The sequence below is a fragment of the Equus przewalskii genome, chromosome 12 (genome assembly GCF_037783145.1).
Source record: "Equus przewalskii isolate Varuska chromosome 12, EquPr2, whole genome shotgun sequence".
Taxonomy (NCBI): Eukaryota; Metazoa; Chordata; class Mammalia; order Perissodactyla; family Equidae; genus Equus; species Equus przewalskii.
In genome coordinates this window covers 4,770,392-4,789,010 of record NC_091842.1, presented here as the reverse complement: position 1 = coordinate 4,789,010, position 18,619 = coordinate 4,770,392, and the positions used below count along the sequence as shown (strand labels likewise).

The window sequence follows — 18,619 nt, the reverse complement described above, 5'->3', positions numbered from 1 at the left end:
ACTGGTGACATTAGAGGGAGCTGTCGGGGTGGAGTGATGGGGTGGAGGCCAAGTTGGAGAGGGGGAAAGAGGGAGAGGCGGATGGGGATACGGACAAAACTACCGGTCGGCCTCTTTATGGGAAGTTTGGCCACCAAGGACGGAGAGAGAGGAGTTGCATGTTTCTAAGATGGGAGAGCCCTGAGGATGAGCAAACGCAGTTGGAAAGAAGCCAGCAGAGGGAGAGGCTGAAGATTCAGGGAGGGACTGGATCCTCTGGGGAGGAGGCTCCCAGGAGGCAGGAGAGGGCAGAGACAGCTCTGCTCCAGGTCTCCCCAGGGAGAGGAAGATGCCTGCCTGCTCTGGGCAGGAGGGAGACACTCACTTGTCCTTAAATTCCTGGCTAGCAGGGTGCCGTCCCCATTCTGCCGATGGAAGGTAATACTTTGCCTCAAGTTACCTGGCTGGAAGAGGGCCCCACAAACCCAGATTTTTCTGCCTCCAGAGCTAGGTTCTTGCCACACTGTTCCCCCGTGAGGCAGATGTGATCCCCTGCCCTCCGGAGCTCCTAGTCTGGGGGTGAAGCCCCCACACAGAGCACAGGCTTTTCAAGCAAGGGCCAGAGGGGAAGCCCCAAACCCCAGCACCTGCGGGCCAGGAGGAATCACAAACTGGGACAAGGGGCAGCATGCGCGGCAGTGATGTGAGCATGGAAGCAGTAAGGAGGGAGGGGCTGTGACCACATGAGGGCTGTGTCCCCTTCCATGGGGCAGTCCCACACTCCACTCCAGGAGCAGCTCTCCACCACCAGACCTTTGGCTTTTTCGAGAGAATTTGAGTATTCTGAGTTTAATGGGAACTCTCTGGATAGGAGAGGCCTACTGAGGATACTACGGCAAAGTGATGGGGTCTTGAGATGGTCCTGAGGCCTCCACGAGAAGCAGACCCCTGACGCAGGCAGGAAGCAGCTTAGCACATCCGGAGTGGTGGGCGCTGCTAGGGATTGGGGCCTGGGCAGGGCCGGGGATGGGGCCAGACCACGCAGCCTTGCGTACAGAGAAGGTGAGCAGGGAGTCCGGACCGAGACGGACGTGCTTAGTTCTCCAGTTAACGTGGGTGGCCCGACGGCCCCACGTGGCCCTCTCGCGTCCCAGCCCACTCCCCGGCTGGCACAAACCCCCGCCCCCCGCAGGCCTGTCCTCGCCACCCCCGGGTCCAGGAGGAGGGGTCCCAGGCGTGGAGGGAGGAGGCCTCTTCAGGACCCGCTCAGCCCGGGATGGGGCATCCTCATTAACTGAGCTCCATCTAATTGAGTGCTAATTAACCACAATTTGTACCCGGGCCAGGGGCGCCCTGAGGCTCTGCCTGCCCTCCAGAGGGTGGCAGGCAGCGTCCCCCCGCACCCGCGCAGCGACCGTCGCCCAGCCCGGCGCGGCCGCGCGCACCCCGGGATGCAGGGCCGGTCCCCGCAGGGCCCCCGCCTCGCGCGCGCCGGGGGCAGCGGCCGGGCCGGCAAGGGTTAAGCCCACCGAGCTCGCGGCCTAGAGCGGCGGCGGCGGCGGCGGGGGCCGGGGCGCGGGGGCGCGCGGGCGCGGGCGGGGGACAGGATGCGGATGCCGGGGGGACTTCCTGTGCCGGCCCCCGCCGCCCCCGCCCCCGGCCCGGCCGCTGCCCGCGAGGACGCACGGCCGGCCGGACGCGCGCTTGGGCGGGCGGGCGAGCGAACGGGGACCCCGGCCCAGGCCGCCCGCCCGCCGGCTCGGGCACCTGTGGCCGCCGCGGCTCCCGGCCGGCCCCGGGCGGCCCCGGCCCCCGCCGCCCTCAGCCCGGGCCCCCCCGCCCGGGGCCCCCCGGAGCCCGCGGCGCCCGCGATGCTCGCGCCCGGGCGGCCCTGAGCCCGCGCGGGTTCGGGCGCTGCCTCCTCCCCACCCCTCGGCCAGGTAGCCGACGCCAACTTGTCCCTGGAACTCCGCTCGGCCCCCTCTCCGGTCCGGGGCGACCTCGGCCCCCTGAGGGCGGCAGCCCCTCCCGAGCGCCCAGAAAGGCCCCCGGGGGGCCCAGCGCCTCCCCGGCTCTTTCTGGATGGAGGCGCCTCAGGAAGGAGCTGGCTGAACGCTCCGGCCTGCGCCTTCCAGCCCCTGCTGACCACACCTCCCCCGGTGCAGAGGCTGCGTGCGGAGCAGGAAATGCTGTACCAGGTGAGGCCCAGCGGGCGGGAGAGCTGGGCGGCCCGGGGACGCTTCTCTTAAGAGGTTTTGGGCCGGATCGTGAAACGCCAGAGGGACTCGGAGTCATCCTGTTAGGAGGAGAGAGAGGACTGGTTGTGGGGACACCTCCGCAGGGCCCCGGGGTGGGCGCAGGAGAGAGGCGGGGAACCCTCCAGACCTCAGGAGCCCTTGGGCACAGGGCCAGGCCGGCAGCCGCCGGTCCCATGGGTTGTGGTGCTCTGGAAACCTGCCTGGCCCAGGGGCTGAGGTGGCACCTGGACAGACATGGCCTGGAGCCGGCGGCCGGGGACAGCTGGGCTCGCCCCCGGGAGTTGTCTGGGAGGCAAGAGACCACGGAGGTGAACAGACTTGTCAGTGCTTTGAAGGGGGCAGGGGGTGCGAGATGGACAAGTCTCTCTTTTTTCTGCAAACTTCCCCAGATGTCCCTTCTGGGACTCCGGCCCTCCATCTTGGGGAGGGCCTGATGCCCGCAGTGGTCTCTGAGTAAGGAGCAGCTGTCTCGACGGCCCCTAGGCGGGGGCCTGAATGTGGGGCCTGCCCCTGTGCAGGGGAGTGGGCCCTGGCAGCTGGGCCTCCCTTTTCAGCAGGGGTGGAGCTGCCCACTCTGGGGTGGGGGTCTGCGAGGCACAGGTGGAGGGCTCTCTGGCAGTGAGTGCCACTGAGCTGGGGACTCCTGTCCCTCTAAGCAGCTCCCTTCCTTCCTCTCAGCACAGCCGGCTCCCCGGCGTCTCGGTCTGACTGCCAGGATGGAGCTGGGGCCGGCAACCGAGACCTTCGTGCTGGAACTTCGGTGTCTTGAAGATGGGGGCCCAGCTCCTGACACCCTCTCAGGTGAGGGTCTGGGGGGACCTCTGACCTCCTAGACCAGGGGATAGTCCTCAGGTCCCCCGTGAGGATCCTTGGACAAGCCAGGCCTGCCCGGCCGAGAGAGGGGCCCTGAGGAGGGCAGCTTGCCGTCTGGGAGGGTGCCCACCTGGCAGTTTCAGGCATGGAGCGCGGGCCGCACCTGCTCACCCCAGCCGACTTCAGCTGCTTGGAGTAACATGCTCTGTCGGGCTGCGGTCATGCTGCTGACGGGTTCCCTGGCGGTGCAGACAGTCTCAGCTCATGCCCCCGACCCCGGATGTGTGCTGCTGTTTCCCCAGCGGTCAGGTGGCCCCCACTGTCCTCCCACCTGTCCCCAGCTCCAGACTCAAGTTCCCAGATCGAATTCTCTCTCTCTGCCCCTTGTGCCTCAGGCATTAGCCCCATGGCTTCTCTTTTCCCTGTGGCCTCTGATCTGGGCCGCTTTTCCTTGACCTCTGCTTCCATCCATCTTTCTCCCCCTTTGCCCAGAGGCAAATGTGGCCCTGCAGAACCTCCCAAGGCTGCCTCTCCCTCTGGAACCCACTCTAGACAAACCTATGATGGCCAGGCCCCTGGGAGCCGATTTTCTGCTCTGTGCTTTGGGTGCAGAGCGAGGGGCTGGGGCAGGGTTGGACAGAGCATGAAAAGGACCAAGGGAATGGATGGGAGGGTCAGGTGGGACACAGTGGACGGAACGAGGACTCTTCTGCCTTGTAAATTTAACTGACAGAAATCTTGCGAGAATACACACATCAGGCGACACCTTACTATCCATTAACTAAAACGTCATCGTTAAAAATGCTGCCGCAGGAAGTCGGGAGTGGTCACATGGCCGAGCCCTGCTACACATGGGAGGACTCCTACAGAGGTGTGATGTGTCCCCCGCTCCCCAAAGTGGTGGGAGAAGGGAGTGTCTGAGACCTTGGACTTTCTGGGGCACAGGTTTTCATGGCTGTTCTCACCCACCACCCGCGTACTCCCAACTGGTGTGAGTGTATAGGAAGAAATGTGCTCACTGATCCCTTAGCCTCAGCAAAGATTATTAGGAATAGAAGTTTTCTAAAAGGAAGTTATTTACATGTAGGTATCTCTTGGTTTTACTAAGGCAATATATTCCTGGAAAAGTGGCCAGAAAGCAAACTTTTATAAATCAAAACACTGCTTTCCATTGCAAAATAGAAAATTTGATGCTGCAAGAGGAACAAACCGGGGGACAGAGAAAGCCTCTTAGGATCCCACATGTAAAGAGGAATTGGGACTTCCTGGTAACACAGGAGTAATGCGTAGAGTGAGAAACCGCAGGTGGATGCTGTGCAGAAAGTGAAACGCAGCAACAGAGCGCCTCCCGTTTAGCAGGACTTACTCTCTTCCTGCGCGACCCTGGGCCTGTACATTTATACCCTCTAATTCTCACAACGTCCCTGAAGAGGATTTACCTCCTTTTGCAGATCGGGAGACTCAGGTTCCCAGAGGTTAAGAAATTGGCCAGTCACCACATTGCCTTGGTGCTATGAGCTAGTCCTTTCTATTCCAGAATAACGAAGCATTTCCAGTCCTTAGGCTGTTTCAAAGGGAGCTAGTTGTACCTTTGGGATTTCTAAACTGTGTTTTAGTTTACAAACTAATTCCCAACCCACGGGAAGGGGGATTTTTCAAGCACCTACCAGGTTCTAGGGGATATGACGGGGCCCTTCCTGTTGCACTCTCTGAGCTGGCGGTGTGGGTATCAGTGAGCTCTTTTACAGACGAGGAGGGCTCTGAGCCTGCAGGAGGTTAGACAGCTGCTAACTGGTAGAGTTAGGGTCTGAACTGAGAACTTCCTGCTGGAAACCTCACATTCTCTCTGACACTTCGGTGACTTTTCGAAACCACTTGTGGAAACACTTCCAGGCAGCTTTAGAGGAATTCTCTATTCTTTACAGAAAAGGCAAGTTTCATTTATTTAAGGTGTGACTCTAACTGAGGTCAGAGTTCAGCATAGACATGTGGCTTGGCTGTGGGAATGGCTGGTTCATGGATTCCCACTGGATGGCGGGTAAGCACAAGGGACTTGTCAGGGAATGGTGTTGGGTGCCCCGGCACCCATGCTGGTGCCACTGCCGGGATCTAAGCATGGAACTTGTGTGGAGGAAGGCCCAGAGGAGAGGTCAGGGAGCTGGGGTCCAGCATGATGTGACCAGCAGTCCCTTGGGCACATTTCTAAGCCAACCTCACACCTCTGGGCATTTTAGTTTCTGCCATGCTGCCATTGTCACTTGGTCCAGTGCTTCTGGGTCTCTGATGTGAGCTCAATAGGGTGTCCTAGAGTCACTGTACGTGGGGCAGGGTAGGTGGGAAGGTCCTGGGGTCTGTGCCAGAGAGCTGCCTGTAGATGCTCCTCTCCTGGCTTCCTGCCGTTTCCACTACAGGTGGCAGTGGTGGGAGTGAGAGTCAGGAGGAAGAAGAGGCTCAGGAGAGGAGCAGCAGCCCACCACGGCCAGCAGCCTCAGCCCCGATGGGGGCCAGTGGAATCACCGAGAAAGCCCAGCCAGAACGGCAGGAGGTGCAGCTGCAACAGTCAGAACCGCAACCAGAGCCGCGACAACAGCCACAGCGGGAGCAGCTGCCGCAGCAGCAACCACAAAGCCAGCTGTTAGGACATCAGCCAGAATTGCGGCAGCAGCAAGATGGACAAGAACAGCTGTCTCAGCAACAGCAGGAGCTACAGGAAAAACCCCCAGCTGTGCAACTGAAACCACAACTACAGCCGGTGCAGCAGCAGGAACAGTTACAGCCGCAGCAGCAAGATGGGCCGCAGCAGCCGTCTCAACAACAGCAGGAGCGACAGGAAAAACCCCAACCCGTGCAGCATCAGCGACCGAAACCACAACTGCAGCCGCTGCAGCAGCAGGGACAGTCACAAGAGCAGCCAGTGCCAGGGCAACAACTGTTGCAGCAACAGCAGGCACAGCTACAACCACAGCAGCCGTTGCAACAGCAGCAGCTGTTACAGCAGGCACGGTTACAGCAGCAGCAACAGGAGGAACCGTTACAGCCACAGCAGGAACAGTTGCAGCAGCTACAACAGCAGCAACAGTTACAGCAACAGCAGCTGTTGCAGCAGCAGCAGTTACAGCAACAGGAGCTGTTGCAGCAGCAGCAGTTACAGCAACAGCAGCTGTTGCAGCAGCAGCAGGAGCCGTTGCAACAGCAGCAGCTGCAGCCCCGTCCCCTGGAGCCGGAAGAGGAGGAGGAGGTGGAGCTGGAGCTCATGCCTGTGGACCTGGCGGCTGAGCAGGAGCTGGAGCAGCAGCGGCAGCAGGAGCTGGAGAGACAACAGGAACAACGGCAGCTGCAGCTCAAACTGCAGGAGCAGCTGCAGCAGCTGGAGCAGCAGCTGGAGCAGCAGCAGCAGCTGGAGCAGCAGCAGCTGGAGGGGCAGCAGGAGGTGCAGCTGGAGCTGACCCCGGTGGAGCTGGGGGCCCCACAGCAGGAGGTGCAGCTGGAGCTGACGCCCGTGCAGCCGGAGCTGCAGCTGGAGCTGGTGCCCGCCGCCGGGGACGGCGGGGCGTCGGTCCCGGGGGCTCCCGCCGCAGTCGTGGTGGCCCCGCCGGGCTACGTGGTGCTGCAGGAGCTCATGGTGCTGCCGGCCGTGGCGGCGCCCGCGGTCGTGGCCATCCCGGGCCCGGCGGGCAGCGCGGCGCTCACGCCCGCCCGGCAGCGGCGGCGGCGGCGCGCGCGGGACCGGCCGACCATCTGCGGCGAGTGCGGCAAGGGCTTCAGCCGCAGCACGGACCTGGTGCGGCACCAGGCCACGCACACGGGCGAGCGGCCGCACCGCTGCGGCGAGTGCGGCAAGGGCTTCTCGCAGCACTCGAACCTGGTGACGCACCAGCGCATCCACACGGGCGAGAAGCCCTACGCCTGCTCCTACTGCGCCAAGCGCTTCAGCGAGAGCTCGGCGCTCGTGCAGCACCAGCGCACGCACACCGGCGAGCGGCCCTACGCCTGCGGCGACTGCGGCAAGCGCTTCAGCGTCTCCTCCAACCTGCTGCGCCACCGGCGCACGCACTCGGGCGAGCGGCCCTACGTGTGCGAGGACTGCGGCGAGCGCTTCCGCCACAAGGTGCAGATCCGCCGCCACGAGCGCCAGCTGCACGGCGCCGGCCGCTCCCGGGGCCTCGGCCTGCTGCGGGGAGCGCGCACCCCTGCCTCCGGGCCCCAGCGTTCCGAGCCGGCGGCGGGGGCGGCGGACAAGGCCCCGTGACCCGGGCGATCGAGGCCGGCAAGCCCATGCTGGGACGTCGCCACCCCTTCCGCGGTCTCTCTCGGGACATCCTGGAATGTCGCTGGGAAAAGGCTTACATCCTTTCCCCGATGACCCGAGGCGGGGAGTGCAGATCACAGGTTCACCCTCAGAAACGCTCCGCAGGAGGAAAACCCATGCGGCTGACACAGCCCGGGTATTGCCCAGCGGTCCCGATTGGTTAGGGGGCGCCCTTGGGTGAGAGGTCCGCCAAAGGTTTTCCCCGGGAAAATTGGACTTCCTAGACGCGACAGCTACAGGAGAAAACTTGGCAGAGGCAGATGTGACAATTGATGACGTTTGACACAGATGGGCCACTAACCAGGGAATCAAATATATGTGGTAAAACGCACATGAAAAGGATTTGATCCTGGCGAAAATTATTCCAAGGGGAAAAAAAAAAAGATGGGGAAAAAAGGAGACTGATCTGCACTATGTCGGAAACTGATCAAGGCATTTAATTGTCCTCAGTGGCATTTGCCTTGAAAATCCTTTCTAGAATGAAAATTCATCAGGGTGGATGTAATCCTGATTAAAATGTTTGTGTTCATGAACACAGGGTCAGAGTGTCCACTGGGTCAGTGTGCAAATGCCAGAAGTCCTGCCCTGGGCGGAGGCAGAACCTTCGCTCCAGGGTAACCCAGGGTCCCAGCAAGCGTGCAAGGCTGGCTCTCGGCCTCTTTGCTGCCTTGTTCCCATGCCCGGGGTCCTCTTGAATAGAAGCCTGTGGCTGAAGCAGAGGGCATTCTGGGAGTGCTCTCCAAGGTCCAAAGGAGTGGCCCCCAGGAAAGAGCTCTGGGGTAGCCCTGGCGTCCCCGGGATCTGCCAGCTCTAGGCTTCTCAGACGCTTGCCCAGGGACTGAGACTATGGGGTTGGGGCCTTGAGCACCAGGGGCGCAGTTCTCCTGGGCCAGGCTGGGGGTCAGAGGGAGAATGTTGGAAAGAAGAGTTGGAAGCAAGAGAAATGCTGTTTACGACGTTTACAAAAGTGTTGGGGGTCCGTAAGAGCAGGAGCGATCGCCGATGCCTGGGGAGGGCAGGACGGTAGGGGAGGCTGCCCACCACTCTGCCCCCCACGCTTCCTGCCCCTGACTTCCCATGTGTGGCTGCTTCCATCCTGCCCCCTCTTTTCCTCCCTGCTTCTCTTTTACTAACACAGCCTGCTACGTTTTACAAGTGTGTTGGTAAGTGAGAAACAAAAGATGAAAAATAAATTTAAATGAAGAGATACACTGTCCTGTCTGTGTTTTCACCCCTGGATTTTGTGTCTCGCCGCTGCGCTTTGTTTCCATGGAACTTTTTCCCGGGCTGTACTAGAGCAAGGGACTTCTGGTCCACGCCTATGGCCGGTGCTCCTCACCCCAGACCTTCCTTCTAGCCTGAGGCCCTTGGCCAGGGATGAGCTTATTCAGCAAACCCTCACGGGAGGGACAGGGACCAGAGGGTAGACACTTGAGGAGTGTTGTGATAGTAGTGAGCATACGTGCTGTTGTTGGAGGGGTGTCCTGAGGCCCCTCCCAGCCCGGACACCCAACCAGTCTCTCAGCTCCTTTTCCCATTCTGTGTCCCTCTGTCGTCCAGCCTCTGCTTCCGAGAATCCCCACCTCAACCCATCTTTGCTGGAGGACCCTGGGGCTGCGGGTGCCCCTTGACCCCTTGTGCAGAGGGCTGGACATACCTCAGAATTGCTTCCCCCATGATGGCCCTGAGCCCAGGAGAGACAGGTATGGGAGGAGGCCACAAGCCAAGCTCTGTGCTTCCCGTGGGGACAGCTCGGAGGCGGGAAGCACCCTCCAGAGTGGGCCTGTGGGCTCTCATCGGAGCTCCTTTGTGGGATTTGCTTGAGAAGGCACCCTGACTTTGCTTCCTCTCCCTTCCTGTCCCACTGCCCTTACTCTGACACCCCCTGGGAGCACGGCCTTAATAAATCGCTTGCACACGAATCCTTGTTTCAAGGCCTGCTTCTCAGGAGCCCCAGACTGGTGGTGGTAACAGTGGCCCTTGGGAGTGAAGTCTAAGGGTGGGATTCTGGGCTTGGATCATCGGCCCATCGTAGCAACAGGATCCGCCTTGTGGGTGGTGAGTGGTGACCCCTGGCTGCTGTGCTGATGGACAGGACGGGGTACCAGGTGGGAGAGGACACCCCGCGTCATGCACTTGAGAGACGTGGGAGCAAGGGTTGTGACAGGAGTGGGGACGTGGTTGGTTTTGCTGAGCATAGCTAATGCCATGATGAGGGAAAATGAGAGGTTTGGGTCCACAGTTAATTAACTTAAGGCACAGAGGGGCAGTCCGAGGCCTCCGTGCAGTGTCTAAGGAGACCCTCATTTCCTTCGCCCAGGGCCGACTGCAGGAGACCAGGCGGGGGGCCTCATGCAAGGGCAGTGGGACTTCAGAGGAGGCTGCACTCCTCCCACGTTGGGGCCCTGATGTGGAGGGAGTGAGACCCTCCGGCTTGGACTGAGGATATCTGGGCGACGTGCTTGAGAACACCGAGCCCCCACATTGCCCCCAACCCTCTGGGCGTGCAGAAGTGGCCCATTTTGCCTTGCAAAAAATATCAGCTGTGCCCCCACTTTGTCCAGAGACCATGCTGAGGTGTCAATGCGGCAGATGTCTTTCAAGACAACCTTTGCCCTCCTTCAGATCTGCCACCGCCTCCCTTCCTGGTCACTAGACCTGTAACAAGGTTCGGGGCCCAGCACAGCCCGGCTGGGAAGTGTTGGCTCTGCTCAGGGAGAGGAGGAATTATTCACCAGCTGGCTAATGTGTACAGGCAGGAAGCAGGGAGCATGCCCAGGAGTGGGCCTGGAGGGCGAGGGGCCGGGAGTCGGGGGCTATGAGGCTGGCCAGGGAGGCTTTATTGATTGGGAGCACTCCTCTGTGGCCCACCTAAGTGTAATGCCCTGGCAAGGGCACCTGGAGCCAGAGCCAGGCTCTCCTGAGATGGCTCTGGAAGCTCAGACATGACCATGGCCCACATTAAATAAGCCGGAGTTGCCAGGACTGCCTTGGCAGAGTGTCAAGGAAGATGTCCGAGGTCCAGAGAAAATAGATCTGTTTTATTCCTGAGAACCCGTTGTTGACTATGCTCTCGGGAGAGCCCAGAGGGTGCTCCTTGCCCTACGGAGATAAGGAATGTGCTGGCGAGAGGGCGCTGACCTCAGCCGGTTGCTCAGCAGGGGCTGTTTTCTGTAGACCAGGGCTGATGTTGGAGGTGCAGTCATGGAACTGGACTCCCTCATGTCAACGGGGTGGCAGGATCCCGGAGTAGCAGTGGCTATAAGCAGCGCTTAACCAACAGGGCAAAGTAGACGTAGTCCCTGAAATGGGCAGTCGGGTTGGGCTGGGAACCAGGAGGCCCATGCCCAAGGAGGTCTAGGCAATGGGTAACGAACACGGTGTTCCCAGGGCCAAGATGGATGGGCGGCCAACTAAGGTATTGCTTGACACTTATCCAAAAACAGAAAGACCAACGTCAGCTTCTCTAATGGAAAGTCACCGTCTTGTTCCCAGTTCCTAGATCTGAGGCAGAGCCCACCCACCACAGGAGAAGCTGCCTGTGGGGAGCGTCCCTCCCTGTGAGAAGCTGTCCCCTGGGGACGGACTTTACAGTGCCACTCTTTACAGTATGGTATACAGTGGTGATTTCCTCAGTCCTTCCCCAAGTAGGCAACAGCCATTTCCCTGAGTAACCATTCCCTGAGGGGACTGGCATATCCAGTCTTTCAACCAGGGGCTCTGACCCCTCAGGGGCGAAGTTATCCCATCAGACAAGCCCCCTGGATCAGCAGGGATGCTGAAGGCGAGGGGATTCCAGGAGGAGGGGGGAGATGAGGAGCATCAGCGAGGCCCTCAGGGCCCACCGCAGTGGCGGGGGCTGCAGGAATCCCAGCAGCCCTTAGTTGGCCGGTGTTCTCCACCTGGAGCGGGATCCATGTGGGACGGGAGTGGGTCTGTGTGGAGCAAGGAGCGGCTTGGGCAAACGTTGACTCTCAGCCCACATCTCCTTGGATGGATCCTCTTTCAGATGGGTGGGCTCCCCCTGCCCTGCCAGGCTCCCCACAGCAGCATCTGCCACTCACACACTCCCAGAGAAGGGGAAATGGCCCCTGACCGAACTCTGAAGAGTGTGGGAATGTGAAAGCTCAGCTCCCTGCCTCAGGTCTCAGGTCGGGACAAGTCTGAGACACCACTGCTGCTCCCGAGGAGCCTGGGATGAAGCAGAAGCTTCTTCCCCGCTGTGGGACTTTGCCCGGGACCTCCCCCTTCCTCCCTTCCCGGGCTGCGCCCCCCCTCTCTCACTAGCCTCCCCCGGCTGCATTTCCTTGGCCAAACACTTACACACAAATGGTCTTCCGCCATCTGCTTCTGGAGAACCTAAGACAGGCGCCAACATGGGCTGGATAGCAAAGCCTGAGGGGAGGGGAGGGCCATGTCTTGGGAGGGGCTTGTTCCAGGTGCAGAGCGGGCAGGCCCCAGGTGTTGACGGGCATTGCTGACACGCTCACAGCCCAGTGGGAGAAGGAGACGTGGAAAAACGATCCTACCGCGGAATGGGCTGTGGGGGACAGAGCAACTGACTCTACCACGGGAGCCAAGTGGCCTCAAAGGAGAAGTCTTGCTGGGTCAGAAGTCGTTTGCAAGGAGAGGACTGGAGGGGAGGCATTCCAGACCGAAGTCACACTACATGCAAAGGGTCTGATGTGGTTAGGAGCGGTGAGTGTCTGGATGGTTGGAAGGTAGGAGCTATGGGACACATGTGGTGGACTCAGGGGGAGAGCTGGGCAGGGGCTAGATTCTGTGGAATCACATAGTTTTCAAGCCAAGGAGTTTGTATTTAATCCTATGGGTCAGTGTTTCCCATTCTTTGGTTATTTGCATATTATATCCACCTACACTAATATGACAATATTTTTCTTAAATGACTAATAGTGTTCTTTTTGTGTGTGTGTGAGGAAGATTGTCGTTGAGCTAACATCTGTGCCAATCTTTCCTCTATTTCACGTGGGTTGCTGCCACAGAGTGGCTTGACGTGCGGTGCTAGATCTGTGCCCAGGATCTGAACCTGTGAGCCCCTGGCCACCGAAGGGAGTGCGTGAACTTAACCACTCTGCCACCCGGCTGGCCCCACTGACAGTGTTCTTAAACAGATGTGTGCAAAATGGGAAATTTGTTTCACCACTACAAATGGAAGGGGTGGGGTATCTTTGTGTGTCACTGGGCTGAGCCAACTACGTTTGCAAGAATGTCCCCTTTTCTGTCTCTGGCTAAGGCTGGCCACACTCGGAGGCTTTCTGGGAGCAAAGGGAATACAGACTGCTGTGCGAGAAGGGAGTTCTAAATACCAGCCATGACTGCGGGATCCGGTACAGAAACGAGGGCTGGAGAGCTCGGAGTGTTTCACTCGTATTTCCATGTGAATCTGTTCGTTTATATATTAACCATCTTTCCCCTCTCCTTCTCCCGTTTCCCTGCCATCTCACATAAAATGCACTAACAGTAGTTAACTTTATATCTCAGTATTTAAGTTACGAGGAATTAAGGTCGAAGAGCAATGACATCAGCCAAGGATGGATAAAGGGGCTTTGCATCCTCCGGGGGAAGGAGCTGGTGTGTTTGGGTCATATGGGAGAGGACTGTCGTCTTGGTTTGGAGGTTAAGCATGATTCGTTGCTTTGGTTTCACACACGTCTGAGACCGTATTAGAGGTCGCATTGTGATGCATTTCCCTCACAGTCCTCTCCCTTACACTAACAAATTCCCCGTGGAACCGCTGACCCACGGTGGGCTTCACAGGAAAAAGAACCAACCAGTCACACTTGAAAATTGAGAGTGCGAGTCCGACTTTAATTCCCAGCGATACAGATACACCTCACATCTCAGCCATTGTCTTCGGGAGCTGGTTTTTCCATTCTTCACCGGTAAGAAACGTGCCATGCTGAGCGTGGAAATTCACAAAGGTTCTGCGTGCACCCCAGTTCCTGCGGATGGCCACCTGCAGAGAGCGCCACCCAAGCGCGTTGCCACCCTGGGTCTTCACTTGCAGAGGCTCCTCTTCTAGTCCTGGAAGTTTGTACAGGTATCCTCTCCCCGTCTTCGCTACCAGAGGGGCACCTTGACCCAGCGGACCCGTGGGTTTCCAGCAGCATCCGTGGAGGTGACTGCAGGGTTGAGATAGAAAGAGTCTCCTTACTCATCTGGACAAAATTCCACCAGGAAGCCCAGCCGTGAACAATCTTGGGCCCTCCCTTTGCGTCTCCCCTGCTGGGTTCTCCTCTGCTCAACTGCTGAGTGTAGGTGGGTCCCAGGGTCTGTCCACAGCCTTACCCAGGTGGCCTCACCCAGCCCCTGGCCTTCATTACCAGCCATTCACCCCAGACTCCCAAACTCCTCCTGTCTACAGCCCTGACTTCTCCCCAGAACTTCTCAGCATCTCCCTCACCCCTATTTGACTTCTCCATTCCGATAGGCATCTTAGACTGACTAAGCCTGCCCTCTGTGCCCACTGTCTCCAAGATAACGCCTGGGCCCGGAAGCCCAGCCACGTGTGGCCCCTAGAAGATCCCATGAGTCAGACCCTGCCTCTGGGGGGGCCTGCCCAACCTTGATCCCCGCCCTCCTTACCCCGACCCTCCCCTACTTTGCTCTTGCCAGCCCAGTCCCCAGTCCTTGTCATGCCCCGCCCCCGCCCCCATCAGCAGTCTGGCAGCAGGGGCAGGAACAGGCACCCTCCTCCACCCTGCAGAGGGACAGGAACCACGTCCCCTGAGCTGTCTCTCACCGCTGCACTTTTGGCTAGAACAGATGTCATGGGCGGATCCTTCATGGGGGCCATGGGGTGGTATGGTCCAGCAGCTGGGCTGCTCACCCACCTTGCCTAACCAGAGTCCCTAGGGCCCCTGCCTGCTGCCCCCACCCCCGGTTCCCTGCGTCCTGAACCCCTGTCTGTGCAGCCGGGAAGCCACCCTCAGCTCAACCCCCATTCAGAGCTCCCAGGGCCAGTGAGTCCCAGACTTGGATTCCTGTGACAGACGTCAGGGACACAGCTGCAGAGACACGTGACACCCCCCACCCTGAACCCTGGAAGAGGAGTCAGAGGGACACAGGACTGAAGGAAGCAGAGGCAAGGACAGCAGCGAATGACCAAGACCCCAGGGGAGACCTGGATTGTGACGCCAAAACCCCAGGGCCTGAAGGCTGGGGGGCGGGGGCCAGGGCCAGGAGACACTCCCACTTCCAGATCCTTCCACCTCCCCACCAAGGCAGCAGCAGCTCTTCAGGGTGTGACACACATGGCCCGTGGACACCAGGCAGTTTTAGGTGGAACACAGACACAAGATCGAGTAACGCTGGGTCTCATGGTATTATTGCCATCGTTCTGTGGGTCACATAAAGTTATCGCCATTTGAATTATGCTTTCATCTTTTGGGTTTTTTCGGTTTTCCCCTAGTATTTCCAAGTTTTACTGTCACGTGAGTCCTGGGATCTTGCAGCATCCTCTGACCCCCGGAAGTTCTCCACCTGTGGAAACAGGTCCAAACTGTCTGGGCATCTTTCTGACCCAGACATGTGCACCTGGACAGGAGCCCCATCTCCATGGTCTGCTTGGGCCGAAGCAGAAGCCACAAGAGAATTTTCCTTGTGGTCCTGACCTCCCCGTGACTCGCTGATAAATTCTTTGAGGGGCGCAAAAGGGTGCATCCAGGACCAACAACATCCATGTGGAGGCTTTGCACAAATTTAATAATTTTCCTTTTTCCCAGTGGACACAGCCCACTCCAGGGCCCAGGGCTTTGTAGGGGCGGCTGAGCAGGCCCGTTGGCACCCTCATCACTCCCACCTCCCACCTGCAGTTTCAGCCACATCTGGCGGTTCTTTGACTTGAGTCAACCTTTGCCACCTTTACCCTGTGCCCTCACTCATTGTGGGGACTTTGCTTTTCTGTGTTTAGATCACAATTCTGTCTCTGAGCTGGCAGCCAGTCAGGCCCAACTAGTTCATGTGTGTTGGGAGACGTAAAAGGAAAATGTAGAGACAAGAGTTTAAGAAAAGGAAGTTTGGGAAAGGGGTCCAGACCTCAAGTGAAAAATGCAATGGGAGTTTTTTTTAAACTCACAAAATTACCAAGAGTATAGTTAATCTAAATATTTCACATAATGATCATATCTGCAAGGGTTTGCAAAAGGCAAGGATAAGGTGGTTTTTGGGGAGGGGGGATCAGGAAAGGGCTCAAGGTTTTCTCTATTTTGGGGCCTAGTGATGGACAGAGGCACCAGGCGTGACATCCTTCCTGCCCCTTTGTGACATGTTAGTCATGATAATGGCAGGGAACAGGGTGTCCTTTTACTTCCTTAGCAAATAGATAAATATCTCTTTGGGCTGTATTCGTGCCCTACCAGGCGCCAAGCCCAGAATTCCTTGGTAAGACGGAGAATCCCCGGGCAGAAAGACAAAGTCAAAGCCATGAAACAGAAAAGAGCTTGACACTTACAGGTCTTTGCTTCCTTTGGGTCAGCTGGGGATCTTTTAAGAAACAGCAGCGGTGATCATCAGGGAAATGCAAATCAAAACTACACTAAGATGTCACCTTACACCTGTTAGAATGACAAAAATATCTAAAACTAATAGCAACAAATGTTGGAGAGGTTGCGGAGAAAAAGGAACCCTCATACACTGCTGGTGGGAATGCAAACTGGTGCAGCCACTATGGAAAACAGTATGGAGATTCCTCAAAAAACTAAAAATAGAACTACCATACGATCCAGCCATCCCACTACTGGGTATTTATCCAAAGAGCCTGAAGTCAGCAATCCCAAAAGTCCTGTGCACCCCAATGTTTATTGCAGCACTGTTTACAATAGCCAAGACGTGGAAGCAACCTAGGTGCCCATCGACAGATGAATGGATAAAGTAGATGTGGTACATATATACAATGGAATACTACTCAGCTGCAAAACAGAACAAAATCATTCCATTTGCAATAACATGGATGGACCTTGAGAGAATTATGTTAAGTGAAATAAGCCAGCGAGAGAAAGATAATCTGTGTATGACTCCACTCATATGAGGAATTTAAAACTATGGACCAAGAACAGTTTAGTGGATACCAGGGGAAAGGTGGGGTGGGGGGTGGGCACAAAGGGTGAAGTGGTGCACCTACAACATGACTGACAAACATTAATGTACAATTGAAATTTCACAAGATTGTAACCTATCAATAACTCAGTAAAAAAAAAAAAAAAAAAAAGAAAAGAAATAGCAACGGTCCTCCAGCGAGGACTTGGGGACTGGAATTCTGGCCCCCAGTTACTATGTGACAACTTTCTTTGCCTGAAAAATGGGCGCAAGAGGGTTGATTGCTCTGGGTCATTGTGTATCAAACAGGTGAAATAATAATGCAAAGAGGCCTGGCACATGGTGGGTGCGTGGAATATGTTTGTTGCATCTAAAACAAGGAAGAGTCTAAAACACTCTTTCCCCTGGTTGGATCTTCTATGAGATACGGCTTTCTGTTATTCCAATGTTAAAAAGTTTATAGGTGGTAGAAATGAAGACTTTGTGAGGCCCCGGATGGTAGAAGGGCACAGTGATCCCCTTAGGATCCTCCCTTGCAGGTAGGGTCTGGCAGGGTCCCCAGGTGACTCTTTGCAAGCCTGTGACAACAGCCACCACCCAGGCCTCTCCCCTAAGCCCTGGACCTGAGGACTCCCCGGTCTCCCCGCCTCGGATGTGTCCATGGAGCTCTCAATTCCTGGCCAAAGCTGCTCCTCCTGACTTCTCCCTTCAATGGCTGGCAGCACTGTCCACCTGGAGACATTGAGACACTTTCCTGAGAGTCCTGGATGTTCTCTGCTTCTCTCAATGCCCTCTGTTTCAGTTAACTATTGGTGTGCAATAATCCACCGGAAAACTATGGCTTAAAACAACAGACACTGTATTATTTCTCATGGTTCTGCAGGCTGCTTGGGCTCAGCTGGATGGTTCTTCTGCTCCCTGTGATGTTAGCTGGGGCTGTATCACCTGAGGGCTCCCTGGGGCTGAGACATCCAAAAGGGTTCGTCACGAGGCTGGTGGTTGATACTGGCGGTCAGCTGGGAGCTTGGTGGGGCTGTCCACTGGAGCACCCACGCATAACTTCTCCATGTGGCCTGGGCATCTCTCAGCAGAGTGGCTGGGTCCCAAGAAACCTGGGCTTGGAATCTGCAAGGCTTCTTATAATCTCGTCTTAGAAGTTGTACAGTGTCACTTATGCCACATCCTATTTATCAAGGTAAGTCACTGGCCCAGCCCTGATCAAATAGAGGGAAATAGTTTCTACTGCTTGGGGGGAGGAGCTGCACACAATTTTCAGCCTCTTCTATCTACCATAAATCCTATTTAACTGTGCACCAAGTTTTGCCTTAAAATTAAGCCCAAATTGTTCACCCTAACCCCTTTATGGATTGCCACTACTTCAGTATTCAATTATCACTCTGATAGTCTCTCTAAAAGCAGTAACCACAGGACTCAGCCGCTCCTGCCAGTGTCTGGTCCCCATCCCACTGCTGTTCTCTTGGGTCAGGCCATTCTCCTCACCTCTGCCCTCCAAGCATGTGTTGGGATTTCTCGTCCACTGATGATTCCTTCCTATTCTCCTTGTCCTTGTGGACACATACCCCTTTCTCCACCTTCACTGTACTTTCAGTGTCCTTTGTGGAGGGAAATAAATGCATGAGGTCAGTTCCCTATGTTCAATCAGAAATATCTGCCTTGGGTTTCTGGCCCCTTCTAATCCGTCCTCCCCAACATCGTCATGATGATGGTTCTAAGGTGCCAGTCCCTTGTCCCCTCCTCTGGTGGGGAGTCCCCTTCTTTCCTGGACCGATGCTTCACGACTTCCATCAAATTTGCCACATGGACCTACCACCTGTACTATCATTTGCTTAACAATTTTCTTTAAATCCAGTCACTTTTTAGCTGAAGTAAATTTACTTTAAGGTGATTATTGATATAGTTGGATTAATAGCTACCATATTTATTACCATTTTATATTTTTTGCCCTTGTTCTTTGAATGTTTTTTTTTTTGTCTTCAACACTTTTTCTGCATCCTCTTAGGTTAACTGAGCACTTTATATGATTTCATTGTTTCTCTTAAGTATATCAATTCTACTTAAAGATTTTTTTTCCAGTGGTTGCCCTGAGTTTGCAGTATACATTCACACCTAATTCAAGTCTGCATTCAAATAACACTATACTATTTCATGGGGAGTGCAAGTTCTTTCTTTCTTTTTTTTAGGG

The 18,619-nt window shown here is 56.7% G+C and overlaps 1 protein-coding gene across 2 annotated transcripts; it reads left to right on the top strand.

Annotated features, from left to right (window-relative positions):
• The first annotated feature begins 1,409 nt into the window (after window positions 1-1,409).
• ZNF853 (zinc finger protein 853) lies at window positions 1,410-8,566 on the top strand. Of its 2 annotated transcripts, none has more exons than XM_070566234.1 (3): window positions 1,410-2,177; window positions 2,916-3,038; window positions 5,462-8,566. In XM_070566234.1, exons 2-3 carry the CDS (start codon window positions 2,954-2,956, stop codon window positions 7,297-7,299), a joined length of 1,923 nt encoding a protein of 640 aa, XP_070422335.1. In that variant the 5' UTR covers window positions 1,410-2,177; window positions 2,916-2,953; the 3' UTR covers window positions 7,300-8,566. The 2 variants fall into 2 exon arrangements, with proteins under 2 accessions (XP_070422335.1, XP_070422336.1); XM_070566235.1 differs by having other exon boundaries at window positions 2,014-2,177; window positions 2,921-3,038.
• The last annotated feature ends 10,053 nt before the right edge of the window (window positions 8,567-18,619 follow it).